Genomic DNA, 19,679 nt, shown 5'->3' with positions numbered 1-19,679 from the left:
GCCCGGGCAGGAAAGTCCCTGAAGTGATCTCCAATTAACCAGCAAAACTTGTGAGATAGAGCTATGACTCAAGTAGTAGAGCACCAGCCTTGAGTGACAAAGCTAAGAGATAATGCCTAGGCTCTGAGTTCAAGTCCCAGGACCAGCACAAAAAGAAAAGAAAATGGGCTTGGATCCATCTTCTTGGGCAAAGCTCTCTCACTTAGGAATCTTGGCAGCTGGATAAACCCAGGAATCAGCTCTGTGCTAACATGGATGGGGAGATGGGCAGGGATATAGCAGTCATGGCATGGCCAGGAGGCCAGAAGCCAGTCTTAGAAGCTTGTGCCTAGGCAAGAGAGGGACACACCCATGCCCCCTCTCCCATGCCACAAAAAACCCTGTGGTGTTTCCTGGGAGCCAAATCAACACCAACCTTCAAGGCTGCTTTCCCTACAAATGCCCTTCTCCCACTCATACACATAACATACAAGATGGTTAAAATAAAATGTATTTCATATAAATATTTCCATCAAGGAATCAGTCATACAAGGAAGGCACAAGAGGACATTGGGAGCAGACAGAAGTGTTTGGTTTTTAAATACAGAGGCATAAATAACTGTACATAGGGTAAGTTAAATAGAGACTGGTATCACAGCGCCTCCTCCTGGCCACTCGGAGTTCTGCATTCAAAGAAGACCTCATCTCATCCATTTGCCAGGCCTGGTGGTTCAGATTTCTCCTCCAAGGGGCCTCCAAGGGGCTGGAGAGGCCCTATGACCCTCCATTACCCGGGAAGGGTGGGCTGGAGGGGGAGACGTGGCTCCAAGAGCTCCAGAATGATGCTTCGCTGTGGGCTATTAGAGTCTCACACCACTGGGCTGCCTGGATGCCCTCTCCTTCACTTCATAGGGAAAGATAGCACTAAAAATATCTTCATGATAGCGTTTCTGGCTCTGTAAAGAGAACCGTAGGCAAAGTGTCAGCGTGGGGGACCGGCTGTCTCTCACTTACCACATCCAGCTGTCCTAGGTCTCCTATCACATGGGCACAGTGAGCCCTTTGCCTACCTAACTCTCATGCTGAGATTATTTGGTTTATACTTTAACCCAGTTTAACCAACTTAAACTGGTGTGGTAGTGCCACCTGGTGGTTACTTTAAGTTCTGCAATCAGAAATCATCCACTGGTGTCTGTCTGCTCTGGCTAAGACTACCTCAACACCTCGAGGGTGGGTAGGTGACACACAGACGATGGATGGATGGATGGAAGGATAGATGGATGTTCTGTTTTCTACCAGTACTCATCCCACAAGATGCTCCATCAAATGTGAGCTCTGAGATCTATATGTGTGGGAAGGGAAATGCTGACCTCCTGCCCCAGTCTTGAGGTATCATGACACACAGTAGTATGTAAAGCCTCTGAGAAGTCTTTGTAGTAACTTGTTGGCTTTTATTTAATACAGTGTGCTTTCAATGATCTGGCCTTATTACTTTTTTTTTTTTGAGACAGTGTCTTGACTGTCTTAAACCAGGGAAACAGTGCTGGGCTGTCACATCCGTAAATGTGGGTCCCCCCAGAGCCCTTTCTTTCAGCAATAGGGGTGACAGTGGAGCTTCTTTAACACAGCCCTTGAAACACATGCCACATAAAAATCTACAGCAAGCATTGGGCCCAGGACCAGCCTTGTCACTGTCATTAAAGTGGCATCCTTCCTGCTGGGAGTGAAGAGCCTTCCTGTTCCTGAGTTCACAAACCCTGGCACACAGACACTTTCTGCAGGGGGTGGAGGAGGCCCAGGAAGCCTGCCATTCCCATTCCACAGCTGGAGAAATGGAAATGCTGACCTGATTTCCCAAAGCTAGCTAGCAGCCAGATCCAGATAGATAAGACATCTAATGACCCATCCAGCTACTTCTGGGTTTCTTTGGGGGTCCAATAGTGTTCTGTGATGCTACTGGTTCTGATCCTTCCCCACCCCCCACCCACCTCCCCGAACTGACTCCCATGGCCTGTGCCTTAGCCTGTACCTCCACCAACCCCACCCCAGCTCCCATACCTTGAGCTGGAAGAAATAGTCCTCAACCTGCTCATCGTTCAAGCTCAAGCTGGTCGCCACCAGCTGCTTCAGCACCTGGGCCACATCCCGGGCCATGCGCACGTCCCCACACACATAGAGGTGGCCTGTTTCCTCGTGCAGCACGCGGAGCACCTCGCTGGCCAGCTGCTGCCGCAGGATGTCTTGAACGTAGACCTGAAACCAGAGGAGACAGGGAGTAGAGGAGGAAGGCTTGTGACCAGGCCTCCTGGTCACAGGCAAGGGAGGAGGGAGACAGGGCCCACATGTTTTTTTTTTTTTTTTCTGAATTCACACTCAAAGAGACATCAGCGAGGCCAATTCCCCTGCGCAGGGCTCCAAGGCTTGCCTCCAGGAAAGGGGGGCCCCAGGTGCAGATGGCCATGCATCCCAGCTGCAATTCAGGCAATGGGTACAGGTTCCCAGGCTCCCCAGTTGTGTAGAAAATCCAAGGGATTCTGCTTTCTTTCCAGCCCTGGGGCAGTGGTCAGCCCGCAGGGACTGGGTCACTAGCACCAAGCTGAGAACCTATCTCCCCAGGCTCCTGAGGCAAAGTGACTTCAGGCACCATAGCCCAGCTGAGGTCTGTGATGGAGTAGTGGCCACCTTCTCACCTTTCTGGGCTTGAGCATAGAGCCAGCTGGAGCCATGTTTCTCCAGGAAGCCATGTACCCCAGAGGGCTGTGGGGGGCCCTAGGCAGGCTGAGCTGTGTGACCCTGAGTTACTTCTTAACCTCTCTGGGCTGGCCTCTTCTCTATAAGTAGAAGCTATAATGCTCTTCACAGCTTCATTTCAGAGTGAAGTAAACGAAGGCATAGCTGGGTGAGGGGGTTGGGGGAACCCGGGTGTAGCCACATTTACCTTGGGCTTGCCAGGCAGCCGGGAATAGGCTATGTGTAGCTCATGTAGCACCCTCTTCTGGGCCATCTCCAACATCTCCTCCCAGTAGAGGAGGTCCTCATCAGGGTGACGGCACCCAAACACCAGGGTCATGCGTCCCACCTGGATTCCTGCAAGATCCAGCAGATTGCAGTTACAATGGTGGGCCACCAGAGGGCGAGCCACAGCCCAAAGCCGGCCTCCAATTTGAATTTGCAAGTATCCTGTCTGTGGATGCCCATTTTACAAATGAGAGAACTAGGAAACTAGTCCAGAGTCTCACAGAGTTTCCTGCCCAGGCTGGCTTTGAACTGTGATCCTCAGATCTCAGCCTGCCGAGTAGCTAGGATTACAGGCCCTATGCTCTCTTCTTTTTCTTTTTTGTGTCAGTGATGGGGCTGGAATTCAGGGCCTGGGCACTGTCCCTGAGCTTTTTTGCTCAAGGCTATCTCTCTACCACTTGGAGCTACTGTGCCACTTCCGATTTTATAGAGTCTCACAGACTTTTTTTGGTTGGGTTGGCTTTGAACTAGATCCCTCAGCCTCTTGAGTAGCTAGGACTACAGTCAAGAGCAACCAGCACCCAGCTGCCCTACACTATTTCAATTTAATTAATTTAAAAAAATTTGCAGCATGAGGCATGCAAATCAGAAGGTAATGGAGACAATCATTAAGTTCCTCATTCAATGTCGATCCTAACCCAATGCATTATTCTTTTTGTGTGTTAATTTTATTTTTTCCCCTCTTAAAACACAATAGTCATGGGTTACAGTGTGATAACTGGGTACACATGTACTGTGTGTGTCATGAGACAATCAGGGCAATGAGCACTTTCCCGTCCTTATTTCCAGCCATACCTTTGTGCTCTGAGTCATGGAGCCGCTGCTGCCAAAAACTTCGGAAGGGAGCAATGCCTGTGCCAGGCCCAATGAGGATGCAAGGATGGGAGGGGTCCTCGGGGAGCTGGAAGTTGCTGGCACTGAGAGGGGACAGAGGAGGGGGCTGAAGATACTCTGGGCAGATGCTCTCCCAGGATGAGGGCTGTGTGCAGGGTGGGGTAGGTGCAGGTTGGTTGGAGGCAGGTGGAGAGAACAAGCGTCTAGATGATCCCGATCCTTGGGGGCTGACTTTGGTGCTGTCTGGCACATCTCCCCAGCTGGGGGTCTTTTATAAAGAGGTCAACTGCATTGCAGCCAGAGTGCCCCTAAGCCTTCCTGATGGACCCAGCACCCTAGAAGTCCCTTAGTCCCAGATCTCTTCCTTGCATCCCAGAAGCCCCCAGGGCCCAGAGCCCCTGACACTCACCTCCGCACAAAGCAGGGTACTGGGTCCTGCGGCTGCAGGCTGCTGAACCAAGTGCTGCACACGCCGTGGTGCAGGGGGCCTTGGCCATCTGTAAGGGACAATACAGAAATGAAGGTCACCCCGGCCAGGTGCCCATCACACACCTCACTCCCATGCACCCTGGCATGGCCTGCCTGGACATTAGGGGCTGGGTGTGGGGCTCTGTCCCCAGCAGCTAAGAGCTGCCCTCGACCAGCTGGGAAGGCAGCAGGGGCCTTGGGTGCAAGCTTCCCCTTGAGCCAGTGCAACCGCCAAGTGTCAGAGAGGAAGAGGGACACAGCAGCGTCCCAGGGGCGAGCGGAAGCAGGCTGACCACTAGGGTTCCTTGACTTACACTAGCATTTTTTCCCAAGTCCCTTCAGAGCCCTCCCAGTCACCCCCACCCCAGCACCATGGCCAGCTTCAGGAAGGGTCCTTGTGAGGGAGATCTTGCTGGTAGGAGCCCGGGTGAGGGGAGCCATGCAGCCCCTCAAAGCTCTGTCTGGCTCTCAACTCCATCATGGTGGCCTGGCATTTAAAGGAGGCCTCTATGTGACTGGAGAAGCCCTTGGCATGTCTACGGGCATCTGCCGGTGACGCTTGCCGGTCCTCTCCTGGCTGAGGACTGAGCCTTGCCATGGTGTGGCAGTTCTCCAGCAGAGCAAACACGGGCTCCACCAAGGTTTCAGAAGCCATGTCACTCTTCCTGGCAGAGGACAAAGGGCTTTGACATGTGGCCAGCTCCAGCCTAGTGAACCCAGACAAGTCCTAGTGGTGGAGGTTAGGGCAGGAAGACAAGCTCATCCAATGGAAGAATAGGTCTTACATGTATGCCCTGGTCAGCCGAACTGTTATCCTCTGGTTTATGCTTCCTTTGTAGCTAGGGTGACAAGCATTGCCACCGTACCCAGCCTTTTATTGGCTGAGATGGGATCTCACAACCCTTCTTTTTGCCCAGGCTGTCTCCCATCTGTGATTCTCCTGACCTCAGCCTCCCAAGTGGGTAGGATTACAGGTGTGAACCACCACACCACACTGTAATGTCAATTTCCATGCTTCTTTCTCCCACAGCCCTCCGATGAAGGCAGAGGCATATCTGCCATGCCTCCACACCCCCAGAGTGCCCACTCAGCCATCACAGAGTGAATTCGGTGAGTGAATGAATGATCAAAGGAGAATCATCCCTGAATTTCAGGCTGACCTATGGAGTCCTTGGGTCTCTCCCAAGTGCTGGTGCTTTCTACGCTTGTCCTGGCTGTCATTGGGCAGTAGAATGGTGGAGAACTTGAACTCCTCTGTTAAATGGCCTGGGTTTAAATCTCAGCTCTCCACTTACTAACCCTGTCACTTCGAATAAGTGGCTTAATCTCTCTGAGCCACTTTTTCCTCCAATAAAATGCTCACGGTCCCTATCTCCTCTGGCCACCAAGGGTTTGTGTACAAGGGAGTTAGTTTAGTGCCAACTTCTCCACAGCTCCCAGTTTTTCATTTACAACTCTGGGCGGTCAGATGTTGAACTGATGAGGAAACCAAAGCACAGAGACATCCAACAGCTGGCCCCGAAGAAGCAGAGCCACACTGCTCCAGAGCCTGTGTCCTGCCTCACCTTGGGTGCGGAAGGCGATCACAGCCACGGTGAGGTGGATCTCTGTGGGGGTGCGGTCCTGGGAGGAGCTGATGGAGTAGAAGCGGGGCTTCAGGATGGGGAGCTGGGACAGCAGGAAGGTGGCAGGCACCCTCAGGGATGGGAACTCCTCCAGAACCTCCAGGAACGTGGGGCTGTTAGTGAACTTCCACTTGTTGTACTCTGAGGGCTGAAAGCCAAGAGCAGTGTGAGGACTCAGTGCCTGCCCCATATCTGAAGGGCTGAGGGAGCGGGCAGATGAAGCTGTCACAAGGGACTCATGCCCTCCCGTGCCAGCTGCTGTCCAGGGTGCTGAAGCTCAAAGCCGGAGGGGCAATGGAGTAATTCAGCTCAGCCAGGAGCCTGGGACATCTGTATGCTTAGCTTCCCACTATTGGTAACTTGTAGGTAGGACTTCAGCTATTACCATCAAATCTGTAGCAATGTTTTGAAACCAGTCAGATCTGGGTTCAAATCTTGACTAGACATCCTCCCTAAGCATGGAATTTTATCCTAATTACTTAACTCTTGGAAACGGGGGTGGGGGTGGGGGACTGGGGCTAGTCTTGCTCCCTCCATGGGGATGTCCTAAGAATTAAATGAGAAAATGTGCACCAAGATATTACAGTGCAATCACAGAAAAATGGTGGCCGCATGGTTGGGATAGAGTTTATTGGCAATAATAACGATGGTGTCAATAGTGCCTTTTGCAAAGATGTGGGTTCAGGGGGTTTCCCAGGGGTTAATGCATCATGTCACTCACCTATGAACTCAGCCACCATTACTCCCACCTCCCCACCCACCCAACCACTCATCCATCCTCCAATTCTTTTTTCTTTGCAGGACTGGGGATTGAACCCAGAGCCTTACATTCTACCACTTGAGACACCCCCAGCTCCCCTCTTTGATATTTTTGTGTGTGCTAATGCTGGGGCTTCAACTCAGGGCCCAGACACTAGCTCTATGATTTTTCACTCAAGATTGACACTCTACCACTTGAGCCATAGCTCCACTTCTGGGTCTCTGCTGGTTAATTGGAGATAAGAGTATCACAGACTTCCCTGCCAAGGCTGGATGTGAACCATAATCCTCAGATCACAGTCTCTAGCCTCTAGAATAGCTAGGAGAACCAGATCTCCAATACACCTTGCGTTCCAGGTTTGGGGAAGACAAAGACAGAGGCAAGAAATAGTTTACTCAGCACAATGATGTCCTAAAGATGGGACAGAACCTAATGCCTCGGACCAAGTCCCACTGTGGGGTACGAGGCTGGATCCCCCCAGCTTGGTGTCCAGTTCTCTCCCCTCCAGGAACTGCCCCTGCCTCCCAGGCTAGGCCTCCCCTCACCTGGCACAGGGCCTCCAGCCCCTGTCGGTCTGCCTCCTCTGTGGCGAGCCGGGCCAGCTTTTGGAGCTGCAGCGGGGTGGGTGGGGTGGTGATGTCCAGGAAGTGTGTGAGGGCCTGGCGGAGTGAGCAGGGTGGCAGCCTCGAGTCCCTCACCCAGTAGCTGCCTGCACAGGGGAGGGAGGAGTTGAATGGAACAGAGGCTGCGCTTGAGCTTCCTGTAAGGTGACTGGAGGCCCCGCCATCCTCCAGCTACAGGGAGAGAAGACTTGGAAGTTCTGACTCCAGGGGAGGGAAGTAGAGTCAAAGTCGTAACTGCCAAAGAAGCTGAACCCCCTCCCCCTCCAGGGGCATCAAAATCCCAACACACTCCCTATATCCCTCTTTGGCTCAGACTTATTATCCATTAGCGAGATACTCAGGAGTGATCGATAGACAAATTCAAAGTGACTAAGCCCATTGGAGACTGAGGCACTACTCCATGCTGCTGTTCCCCAAGAAACTGGGGGAGCAGCGCAGCCCAGAGTGAGTGGCAGGTTCCCAGAAGTCACAAGAGGCAGGCAGCAGGTGGGACAGTCAGAGCAGGGGACTTGGGGCAGTAGACCTGGAGTCAAATTCAGCCCCCTGCCCCCAGCCGGGTAGCTGAACTCTATAGCCTGGGGCCCCTTTCCTGAGACATGGATGTGACAGCCATATCTGTGTTGCCAGGCTGTGTGGGCACAGGAAAGGGTTTGCACAGTGCTGGGCACCCTGCTGAATAAGTACGACACGAAGATGTTATGTCATTTCATATGGACCCAAGGCCTGACGGGCTACACCCTCTAATCATAAGCACAGCTCAGACTCCAGTTTCCTGGAGCTCTCACCTCCCCTGAACGAGGGGAGCATTGCTGGGCTTTGCTGCTCTGACCCCTACTTCCTTATTTGGGCTTTTTTGGCGAAGTGGTAATTGAGGAGGAATAAAGGCCAGAGAGCTAGCCGCAGGGGCTGGGGCAGGGGCAGCGGGCCCAGGGCGGGTGGGAGGCGATGGGATGCCAGGCTTCCCCTCCCCCAGCCAGCCAGCTCTCGGGCTCACCGCTCTGGTCCAGGGCCTCCAGGCACACGGTCTGGTGGGGCGCGGGGCTGTCCACCACTCGCTCCAAGATGCCTTGGACCAGGGATGCCTGGTTGCTGGGAAAAACCCCGAGGTGTTCGCCGGGCAGGTAGCTCAGGCCCTGGCCATCCTCACAGGAAAGCTCCACCAAGAGGGTGGAGCGGCTGTGGAGAGAGAGAGGAGCCCTATGACCTCCACCACTCCCTCAAGGTTTCCAGGGGGCGGCGGGGTTGGTAGGTCAGCTTTCTCAGAGAATGTACCCATCTGGTGCCTCCAGCCTGGGTCAGCAGCCCGGGCTCGGGGTATGACATTGCTCAGGTGGGGACCCCTGCCGCTCCCCCTTGAGAAGGTGGACCCCACTCCTCGCCAGAAGCCTTCTGTGCCCCAAGGACTTGCCCAGAGACTCTGGCTAAAGAAAGCATCATGGCTGGATACTGGTGGCTCATGCCTGTAATCCCAGCCACTCAGGAGGTTGAGTTCAGAAGGATCACAGCTCCAGGCCAACATAGGTAAAAAGTGTTTGAAACTCCCATCTCAACCAATAGTTCAGTGTATTGGTACGTGCCTGTTATCTCAGCTACAGAGGCAAGTTTAACATAGAAAGACTGCAGTCCAGGCTGGCCAGGGGATGGTGGGGGAAAGCAGACTTTTTAAAAAAATTGTTTTTAAAAAATCAGAAATGTCAGGTGCTGGTGTCTCACACCTGTAATCCTAGCTACTCAGGAGGCTGAGCTCTGAGGATCGAGGTTTGAAGCCAGGCTCAGGCAGGAAAGGTCATGAGAATCACGATCTGTGGCTCAAGTGGTAGAGTAAAAACGGTAAGAGAGGGCACCGTGGCACTGGGTTCAAGCCCAGTAGAGGTGCACATACACAAAAATAACCAGAGCAAAAAAGGACTGGAGGCATGGCTCAAGTGGTAGAGCGCCTACCTAGCAAGTACAAAACCCTGAGTTCACATTCCAGTACAGCCAAAATAAACAAATGAGTAAATAAATAAATAAACCAGAACCAGAAGAAAACTTTTAACAGGTTCTGTGTGTGTGTGTGCGTGTTTTCTCATCCTGGGGCTTAAACTCAGAACCCAGGCACTGTCCCTGAGCATTTTTGTTCCAGGATAGCACCCTTCCACTTGACCTACAGCTCCATTTCTGGCTTTTTTGATGGTTAATTTGGGATAAGAGTCTCATGGACTTTCCTGCCTGGGATGGCTTCAAGCTGTGATCTTCAGATCTCAACCTTCTGGGTAGCTAGGATTACAGGTGTGAGCCACCGGGACCCAGCTACCAGTTCTATTTTGTATCAGAAGAAAGCCAGTTTTCTTGATGAGTATAGGGTGGGAGGAGAAAGCCCAGATAAACAAAACCTATGCATCGTCCATCCACCATTTGTCTACCGGCAAGGACATTTCCTTCTCTGGCAAAACTTTCTATAAAGCTTTGAAGACTCAAACAGCTTTCTCTCTCTTAGCTTCTCCTTTTAGTAGGAGTTTGATGAGAAAGGATCCAGTGTCACAGATTCACAGTTGCCACACTGAGCACTGGCCTTATGCAAGGCTCAGGCAGCCATAGGTCTGAGGGTTGGTCACGCTAATGTCTTGCCTTTGTCCTTCACTCATTCAAACAAGATCTGGTACCATCAAGGCCTGCGCTCTGCCTCACCTGCACTTGGGACTCAGTAGATTCTTCTGAGATTTGAGCTTCAGGATGAACACATCCTTGGTGTGTATGTGGCCAAGGGCTGTGGAGAGAAGAGACAGGGACATGAGGAGTGGGCTCTTGCACATGGTGGGGAGTCCTCCCACATCTCAGTTAATTGTTTCTGGAGATAAGAGGCTCATGGACTTTCCTGCGATCCTCAGATCTCAGCCTCCTGAATAGCTAGAATTGCAGGTGTGAGCCACCAGCTCTTGGCTTGGCCTAGGTTTTTGTTTTCTTTGGCTTCTTCCTTTATACCATCTTTGTACTTCCCTCCCTCCCTTCCTATCTTTCTTCCTATTTTTGTAGTTGGATTTTAAATCACAGCCCCATGCTTGCTAGGCAGGCACTCTCTTATTGGAGCCTTTCCTTCAACTCCCTGCCCCTTTTGCTTTAGTTATTTTTCAGGCAGAATCTTAAACATCTTTGCCTGGGCTAACCTTGATCTGTGATCCTCCTGATCTTTGCTTCTTGAATAGCTGAGATTACAGGTGTGAGCCACTAGGCCTGCCTGGCCTTTCCCACTGTTTCTGAATCACCAGACCCTGGATCTGACAGAGGGTGGCTGAGCAGCTAGGAGGGGTTAAGAAAACAGGGTAGTCCTGCGGCTGGGGGATCCAGGACAGCAGGAGAATCTGGGGGTATCTTAGAATGTGCAGGACTTGTGCACCCAGGGTACTGTATAGCATGCAGCTGAGGCAGAACCTAGTCACCAGCTCAGCCTGGCATCACCCCTGGGAAGCTTCTGGCTCTGCCTCACACAGCTGCCCTCGGCTCCCAACATGGCCACATGCTACAACTTGCCCCATGGACCTTTTTCAAAGGCTGAGTGTTGGGGCTCACTTGGGTCCCATGGACAAAGAGCCTGGCATGATGCCTGGCACACACTTGACCCTCTACAATGCTGGCTGTCCTCCCAGGGTCTCCTTGTGATGCAGCCTCTTCAGAGCCTTGTAGCCAACAGGCTTTCCTTTGCCGTGGACTCAGGGCTCAGGGGACCCCTGCCTCTGGCAGGGAGGGCAAACAGGCCCTGTGTGGGGCACATATGGGTACCTCTGCAGAGGTCGAAAGGCTGCGAGTTCTGCACAAGCCGGTGGCTCTGCGGCGTCCAGATCATGTTGGAAGTGTAGAGTTTGGGGATCTGAATGTGATGTTTATTTGGGATGGCAAATGCTTCACAGGCCACCTGGAAGAGGGAACAGATTAGCATGCATGGTCCACCATGACCACCTCCCCTGGGCTACCAATTTTGGAGTCGTCACCCTGGGCCAGACAGAAATTCAGAGCTTCATGGAATATCACTGGAGGGAGGAGGGGAGGAGGCTAGTACTGGTGCTTAGCTTTTTAGCTCAAGGTTGGCACTCTACCACCTGAGCCACAACTCCACTTTCAACTTTTTGGCAGCTGATACTACTATGACTGATAATAATAGTCTCAGACTTTTCTGACCAGGCTGGCACTGAACTTTAATCCTCAGACCTCAGCCTTCCGAGCAGCTAGGATTACAGGCATGAACCACGAGCACCTGGTGCTTCATCAAATATCTAATCATACCCCTCTGATGGGTACTAAGAGAACTCCAGGAAGAGCCTGGACCTGATCCCCAGCCGTCATTGCTATGACTAGCTCTCCAGAGACACAGAGCTGGACCTGAAAAGCTTAACTGTGGGAAAGGGCCTCGAGCTCAGCCATCTTCTTCTACCTGGAGGAGCATGTGCCGAGTAGAGCTCTTCAGGGAAGTAGGTGCGGAGCAGGCTGGACCTGAGCCCTGAAGCCTGTCACTCTGGCTTATACCTGGGGTTCTACCTGAAGGGCACTGGAACACCCTGCACAGAGATTCTTGGGCATGGACGCATGGCATCCTGTCTGTGCGGTGAGGGGCTCTGGCTAGAACTGACCTTGAAGGCTTGCAGGGCCCAGCTGCGGAAGGCATCATCTTGCCCACTGAGCTCATCCCCTTCCCCCGTCGGGGTGAGCTGAGAGGCCCCCAGGTAGGAGAGCTTCTGGTCGATGTCATGGGCAAAGGCACAGAAGCAAGGGTACATGCTGGAGCCAAGACCAAACACAGCATACCTGCAGAGGATGACGCAAGCATGAAGACTCCTGTAGCACACAGTGCCATGTGGTCATCGCATGCACACAGCACCTCGAACCAAGGGATTCTGGGCCCTCCTCCGCTGACCACACCCCCTCTGCTTCCCCTTGGCGCAGGCCCTCAATACCAACCCTTGTGACCCACGCACATGTGGGCTGCAGACCTTGGTTTCCCACGTGGAAGACAAGCCTAGGCCAGGGCTCTCCCAATGCCAGAGGAGCTCTGAGGAGACCCTGTTTGCGTACCAGGTTCCCAGGGCCTGATCCCAAACCCTGGAGACAGCATTCAGCCAAGTGAGACAGCCTTACCTAAGTGTATTGGACAGCGCTTTCAGTGTGAAGAGGGATTTCTTCAGTGCCTAGAAGGGGAGGAACCACTGAGTACTTGGGCCAGGATTCAGAAAAGCACTGCTCACTTCAGCACTGGCCACACTTAGCACAAGATACCAGATCCTGAGAATCATAGTTCAAAGCCAGCCAGGACAGGAAAAGCTGTGAGACTCTCATCTACAATTAGCCATCAGAAAACCAGAAGTGGTGCTGTGGCTCAAAGTGCTAGAGTACTAGCCTTAAGCGAAAAAGCTCAAGATCAATGTCCAGGCCCTGAGTTCAAGTACCAGGACTAATTAAAAAAAAAAAAAAAGGTCAACAACAGAGGCTGGCTGTTGGGTGGGGAAACCAGCCCAGGGCCCAGGTGACAAATTCAGCTTGTCTCTCATCCTAGCTGGCCATCAGCAATGCATGGGGGGCTCATTTCCTTACCATGGACCCCAAACAACCTGCCTATCTTGTACCTGACTCTGGCAGAGCAGGGTCTGTCTGTCTTATGGCATGGCAGCTCCAGGGGGTCCTCTAAGACCATGTGAGTCTCTCAATTTGTTTGGAACATGGCAAGAGTAACAATTAGCCCCATATTCTCTAACATAAGCCCTACTTTCCAGGAAACAAAGATAATCTTGCATGGTCTGTGACCCAGCAGAGGCAGCACTGAGTCCTATGGTGGGAAACAACTCCCTTTATTGCCATTTATCTTTTTATCTTTAAAAAAATTTTTTTGCCATTTATCTTTTTTGTTTATCTATGTATTTATTTTTTGTGCCAGTCCTGGGGCTTGAACTCAAGGCCTGGGTGCTGTCCTTGAGCTTCTTTGGCTCAAGGCTAGCACTCTACCACTTGAGCCATAGTGCCACCTCTGGCCTTTTCTGGGTAGTTCAGAGTCTTGTGGACTTTCCTGCCTGGGCTGGTTTCAAGCCGCGATCCTCAGATCTCAGCCTTCTGAGTAGCTAAGATTACAGGTGTAAGCCACTAGCACCCGGCTACCATTTATCTTTATTCTCCTTCCTGTTACCTTTCGACTCACTATAGAAACAGTGCTACCAGAGCCTTAACCCTTCTGTTGGTTTTTTTTTTGTGCTGGTACTTGGACTTGAACTCAGGACCAGGGCACTGTCCTTTAGTTTTTGTGCTCAAGGCTAGTACCCTACCACTTGAGCCACAGCCCCAACTCTGGCTCCTTTGGTGGTTAATTGGAGGTAAGAGTCTTATGAACTTTCCTGTCTGGTTGGCTTTGAATTGTCATCCTCAGATCTCAGCCTCTTGAATAGCCAGGGTTATGAGCATGAGCCACAGGCTCCTGGCTTATGATTTTTTTAAAAGATTTTTCTTTAAAGAGTCAATTCACAAAATCTATTAAAAAGTATGTTGTAGGTGAATTGACAGGTGAATGAGCCAGGGTCACCTGAGCCCTCCTCCCGACACCCTCTTCACCCCTATCTTCCTTGTGCCTCCCAGCTCCTCCTCACTGCCCCTCACATGACCAGGGCCTTCAGCCACCTACCTGTCCATTGCTGGGGGAGTCTCCATTCCCAAACGTGCTGGTCACCACTAGCAGAAGCCGCTCCTCCTCCAGGTGGCTCAGGCTGTACTCGTCCATGCAGACAACCTGGATGGCACCGCAGTGGACATCAGCCCTCAGCCCTCAGCTCCCTGGCGCAGTCTCCATGGTCTCCCCACAAGCCCACCTAACTGAAGAGGTACCTTGGGGTTGAAGGCACAGCTGAACAAGGTCCCCAGGTCCCGAGCAAATGATTCTGATCTTCCTGTCTCGGTTGCATAGAGGATTGTGACTTGGACTCGGGCTGCCATCATCTTGTGGATTAGCACGGCAGCAAAGAGCACAGCTCTGTGGGGACAGAGAGATGGATGCTTTGTTGGAGTCAGCTTCCAGAAGAGACTCACGACCCAGGAGAGCAGAGCAGACTATGGAAGCCTGGTGAGCAATCCACGCTTGTCACTAGATGTCAGCCATGACTGGTGGTCTTTTATTCCCTTGCTCTTTTTCTTTTCTGTGTGTGTGTGTGTGTGTGTGTGTGTGTGTGTGTGTGTGTGTGTGTGCGTGCTCACCAGTCCTAGGGCTTGAACTCAGGGCCTGAGCACTGTCCCTGAGCTTTGGTTCTCAAGTCTGCCACTCTACCACTTGAGCCACAGCACCACTTCCAGTTTTCTGATGGTTAGTTGGAAATAAGAGTATGAACTTTCCTGCCCTGGCTGGCTTTGAACTGAGATCCTCAGAGCTCAGCTCCCTGCGTAGCTAGGATTACAGGTGTGAGTCACCAGTGCCTGGCTGTCCTGAGGACTGGAGCTGGAGACAGCAATCTTGACCACTCCCACTTACTTCCCCAGGACTTTGAATCGGATTTCTCTTCTCCTGGGCCTCTGCTTCCCATCTTGCCAAACATGGGTCTTCCAAGCCTCTACCTGCCAAAAGGGAGAGGTGATGGTAGGTCTAGGTCTGGGGTTGTGGCTGGGCTGGGGCCAGGGGATCTTCCACACCATGATGAGATGGGGAAGGACATAGCATCTCTCCCACCCAGCATGGGGCCCCACATGCACAGGGCTACTACTGTCTGGAGGGGGAGGCCGGTGTCTGATCACTCGCTAAGCAACCTTGCAGGCGCTCCAAACCAGGATACCTTCAGAAGGACCAGGAGGTGCTTGACGGGTATAAAGGCATCTTGGGCAAAGCACACGTACACCGGCTCCACACCCGAGTGCCGGGGGGGGGGGGGGGACGAGGGCAGTCCCCTTCCCTCACCTGGTAGTAGTAGAATGGGGACAGGACGTAGTTCAGCATCTCCTGGTGAAACACAGGTGTGATGCTCCCGGATGTTGGTGGGACCAGCCAAATCCAGTCGGCCGGGCAGCCACCACGCAGCCGGTACTCGTTCTGCATGTGCTTCATGAAGGACTCGGCGGCCGAGTGGTGATCCATGATGGTCACTTTGTGCTTCTGTGGTGGAAGATGAGGGGGGGTGGGGGGGAGTGAAGGTGAGGGGGTGCAGAAGGGAGGGCCGCAGGGGTGCATGGGGAAGCCCAGCAATGTGTGAACCAGGACAGCCCCTCCTCCTGGAAGCTCCTCCTCACAGCTGCAGATGAGTGACCCCCATGGAAGGCACTTCTGGAGTCTCTAAAGAGGCCCTGTAGCAAAGGCAAATTACCTGTATCCTAAAATGAGAGACTGTGTCCCAGCCACTGAGCCACCGAGGAGGACTCAGCTGCCTCCCCCATGAGCCCCCTCACTTCCCTACACTCCATACCCCCTGCCCGCCTTCTCCTGCAGCCGCCTTCTGCAGCCCGTTTCCACCAAGGAAAAGGAATCCTGTCTTATGACCGCTATCCAGAGCCTCCACTCTTTCAACCTCTTTGCTGACGCAAGTAAGGGTGATGACCTGCTTCCTGCTGGCACTGAGGATTATATCCATATAAAAATTCAACAGAGAAATGGCAGGAAGACCCTTATACTGTCCAAGGGATCACTGATGATCACAATAAAAAGACACGAGTTTAAGAAGAAATTTGCCTGCAATGGTACTGCAATTGAGCATCCAGAATATACAGAGTGACCAATGCAAGATCATATGCCAGTTCCTGGTTGAGATCGGACTGGCTAAGGACAATCAACTGAAGGTTCATGGGTTTTAAGTGCTTGTAGTTCACTGAAATTTAAGTGAGGATTTCACTGCAATAAGTAGAATTTCCCTTCTGTCCCTTGTCACAAGTTTAAAAACCTCACAGCTTGTAAAATACAACCATTTAGGGTCTGCTTTGGGGTCTGTAACTCCTTCATGCAATAAACTGAAAAGAGCCACGCTGTCTAGCCTTGAAGTCCCTCATTTAAATCGAGGTCAAGCAGTAGGCACCTGGCAGTGTCCAGCCTGCAACAAAGCAACAATGTGAAGTTTCAGTTAAGCCCAGAGCCCTGGATCACAGGCGGTGATGTCTGGCCAGAAGCTCTCTCTGCGGCTTCCTCTGCCCTAAAAGAATGTCCTATTTTAACCACCCATGGTAATCCAGGGAGAATGGGGTAAGGCGGCAAGCAACAGCAGCTGTGCCACTCGGGAAGGCTTGGGTTGACCAGACATAGCCTAGATAGGGGGTGTCAAAAAAAAAAAAAGATACGAGACCAGCCTAATAAGGGTTAAACATTTGACAAGGGTACAAGCATCAGACTAGAGTCATCTGTCATGTAGCTAGCTGTAGAGTTTGTAACTTAAGTAAGGCTTTCCAGTGCCATGTGAAGTAACAGACTGGTTTTTGGTTTTCTCCCAGTTTTAATGTTCTGTAATGTATTTAAACCCTTTTTTCAATAAAATAAAATTTGTTTTCAGAAAAAAAAACTTAGAGGCTGCAGGCACCCAGCTCAACTGGGACTAATCCAAGACAAGCAGCCGCAATCACCAATGTCTGGAGCCACCATTTCAAATGAGAGACATTTGTTTCATAGAATGGTCCAAACTGTCTCCTCTCACTAGCCATGTGACCTTCCTAATTTCCCTCCTCTGTAAAAAAGGGATAACGGTTCCTACATCATGAAGTGGTTGAGAGGCTGCAATGAGATGATACACACACACACACACACACACACACACACACACACACACACACACACACACACTATGGACTAGGGATTGAACTCAGGGCCTTTGCTTGCTAAGTAGGCATTCTGCTTGATCCACATGCTGCCCTCCTGCTCCTTTTTGCTTTAGTTAGTTTTTTCTGACATTTTCAGCTGGGGCTTAGTGTGGTCTGTGATCCTGCTACTTAGGCCTCTAACATAGATTCGATGAAAGTCATGTACCATCATGAGCATCTTGTTGGTTGAAATGGGGGCTTGGTAACTTTTTCTCCAGGGCTAGCCTTGAACCAAGATCTTCTCAATCTCTGCCTCCCAAGTAGCTAGGATTATGGATATGAACCACTACACCTGTCTCACATCTCTTGATATTTTTATACCTAGAGGCTTCTCACCTGACAAGAGGGCTCTATCCTGGTAAATCACCACAAGCTGAAATGTATCTTGAGTTTTCCAGGTGCTGGCTAATGGTTCACACCTATAATCACAGCTACTGAGGAGGCTGATGTCTGAGGATTGTGGTTCAAAGCCAACCTAGGCAGAGAAGTCTTCGAAGTTCCCATCTCTAATTAACCAGCAAAAAACTAAACTGGAGCTCAAGTGGTCAAGCACCAGCCAAGCAAGCAAGCCAAGTGTGTGTGAGGCCCTTGAGTCCGAACCTGGCACTAGCAGAAAGAAGGAAAAAAAGAAAGGCATCATGAGTCAAAATTGAGTGGATTCCCTCTCACTTCCTAAGCATCCAAGACCAAAATCCAAAATTCCAAGTACTATTGCTACAGAACTGACATTGTGCATCCTTCTCAAGACAATATTCCCATGTTAGCTGCCTCCATGGCAACTCCTGAGGGCCAGACCAGCACTCAGGAGACAGCTGTGAGAACCAGAATAAACAACACGAAAGCCAAAGCTGGCCGAGTGAGCTTCCATGGGCCTGTACAGCTGAGCATGCTTCACGAATTAGCATTTAAATCTTACAGTAGTGGGGAGAGGAGCTCAATGATGAATGACTGTGAGCCACCATCACTCTGGACTTGAAGCCCTGTGTCCTGAAGGCCATCCTTGAAGAAGAGGATGAGGAAGTTGTGGAGACTCTCATGCCCCCCCCTGGAGCAATGGTCAGGAGACTAAGCTGAGGCTCCGCAGGTTTTCTGGGGGCACAATGGCATCCTGCTAGCATCGGAGTGGGCGTGGGGAGTCCCTGGGAGTCAGGATGTATGGTCTGTGGCCAGCCCTTCCTGAGCAGGGCCAGCCCCAGGGGAGCACTTCCTGTTCCATCTTAGCTCAGGGCCCATAGTACATCTAGCAGAATGGATGTACATAGTAGCTATCCTGGCCATGGGGGCCAAGGTGTATTTTGTTTACCTTCTACCTTCATGGCTAAATCTAGTATCTGGCACATGGTGAATGCTCGAAAAAACTAGAATGGATGAATGAATGAATGGTGACTCCATGCCGGCTTTATAGAGTTCTCCTCAGCTTCTAAATACTGTCACACTTCCCAGGCACCCAGCCTGCTGTAGGTGGCTACAAGAGGTATGCTACCGGGCGCCAGTGGTTCACACCTGTAATCCTAGTGCTCAGGCTGAGATCTGAAGAACATAGTTCAAAGCCAGTCCAGGCAGGAAAAGTCTGTGAGACTCTTATCTGCAACTAATCACCCAATAGCCAGAAGTGGAGCTGTGGCTCAAGTGGAAGAGTGCTGGAGAAAACAGGCTGAGAGCCTGGAGCTGGTGGCTCATGCCTGCAATCCTATAATCCTAGCTACTCAGGAGGCTGAGATGTGAGAATCGCACTTCAAAGCCAGCCCAGTCAGGAAAGCCTGGGAGATTCTTTTTTTTTTTTTTTTTTTTTGGCCAGTCCTGGGCCTTGGACTCAGGGCCTGAGCACCGTCCCTGGCTTCTTCCCGCTCAAGGCAGCACTCTGCCACCTGAGCCACAGCGCCCCTTCTGGCCGTTTTCCATATATGTGGTGCTGGGGAATCGAACCGAGAGCTTCATGTGTAGGAGGTAAGCACTGTTGCCACTAGGCCATATTCCCAGCCCCAGCCTGGGAGATTCTTATCTCCAATTAACCACCAGAAAATGTAGGTGTCACTGTGGCTCAAAGTGGCATAGCACTAGCCTTGAGCAATAATTGCTCAGGGACAGATAGCACCCAGGCCCCAAGTACAAGCCCCTCGATCACCACCACCACCAACAAAAAGACTCACAAAACACCCAAGCTACCTGGAAGCTATGGAGCACCGCGACGTTCACCTCTGTGACGACCTGGTCTTTCCAGAGGGAGGCCACAGCGTGCATTTCCAAGCCCATCCTTCTGCCCACTTCCTGTAGAGTGAATTGGGGTGAGGCAGTCCTAGGGACACCCCTTCTCCCAGGCCCACCTCACCACCTGTCCCAGCTGGGTGGCCCGTGTCACCTCTAGGAGGTTGTAGCGCTGACTGTCACAGAGGTCCCGGACTGCGATCTCTGTGCTCATGTACCAGCCGTTGAAGGGGCACCCGGGGAACTCAAGGCCACCCGCCTCTAGCAGCATGTTGGCCACAGCAGGCAAGGCGTACCACTTCAGGTCCAGCTCCTGGAACCACTCGTACCTGGCAAGGAGGCAGGGAAGCTGTGGCTGGGGCTTCTGAGCATCAGGTGTGTACTCTGTGTTCCAGT

The 19,679-nt window shown here is 51.9% G+C and overlaps 1 protein-coding gene across 1 annotated transcript in view; it reads right to left on the bottom strand.

The window, feature by feature from the left end:
- Positions 1-462: 462 nt before the first annotated feature.
- Positions 463-19,679, bottom strand: part of Nos2 (nitric oxide synthase 2) — a 35,381-nt gene continuing 16,164 nt past the window's right edge. The window contains exons 9-26 of the mRNA XM_048365425.1: positions 19,438-19,612; positions 19,245-19,346; positions 15,202-15,396; positions 14,782-14,864; positions 14,145-14,289; positions 13,945-14,049; positions 12,417-12,466; positions 11,912-12,086; positions 11,067-11,199; positions 9,978-10,056; positions 8,302-8,483; positions 7,230-7,393; positions 5,865-6,072; positions 4,241-4,328; positions 3,793-3,914; positions 2,918-3,066; positions 2,038-2,232; positions 463-935 (exon numbers count right to left, since the gene is read on the bottom strand). Coding sequence (XP_048221382.1) covers positions 840-935; positions 2,038-2,232; positions 2,918-3,066; positions 3,793-3,914; positions 4,241-4,328; positions 5,865-6,072; positions 7,230-7,393; positions 8,302-8,483; positions 9,978-10,056; positions 11,067-11,199; positions 11,912-12,086; positions 12,417-12,466; positions 13,945-14,049; positions 14,145-14,289; positions 14,782-14,864; positions 15,202-15,396; positions 19,245-19,346; positions 19,438-19,612 — 2,446 coding nt within the window. The 3' untranslated portion in view covers positions 463-839. The remainder of the gene's footprint in view (positions 936-2,037; positions 2,233-2,917; positions 3,067-3,792; positions 3,915-4,240; positions 4,329-5,864; positions 6,073-7,229; positions 7,394-8,301; positions 8,484-9,977; positions 10,057-11,066; positions 11,200-11,911; positions 12,087-12,416; positions 12,467-13,944; positions 14,050-14,144; positions 14,290-14,781; positions 14,865-15,201; positions 15,397-19,244; positions 19,347-19,437; positions 19,613-19,679) is intronic.

This window comes from Perognathus longimembris, chromosome 17 (genome assembly GCF_023159225.1).
Source record: "Perognathus longimembris pacificus isolate PPM17 chromosome 17, ASM2315922v1, whole genome shotgun sequence".
Taxonomy (NCBI): Eukaryota; Metazoa; Chordata; class Mammalia; order Rodentia; family Heteromyidae; genus Perognathus; species Perognathus longimembris.
Note: the sequence above shows the minus strand (reverse complement) of the source record. Positions and strands in the feature narration are given on the sequence as shown.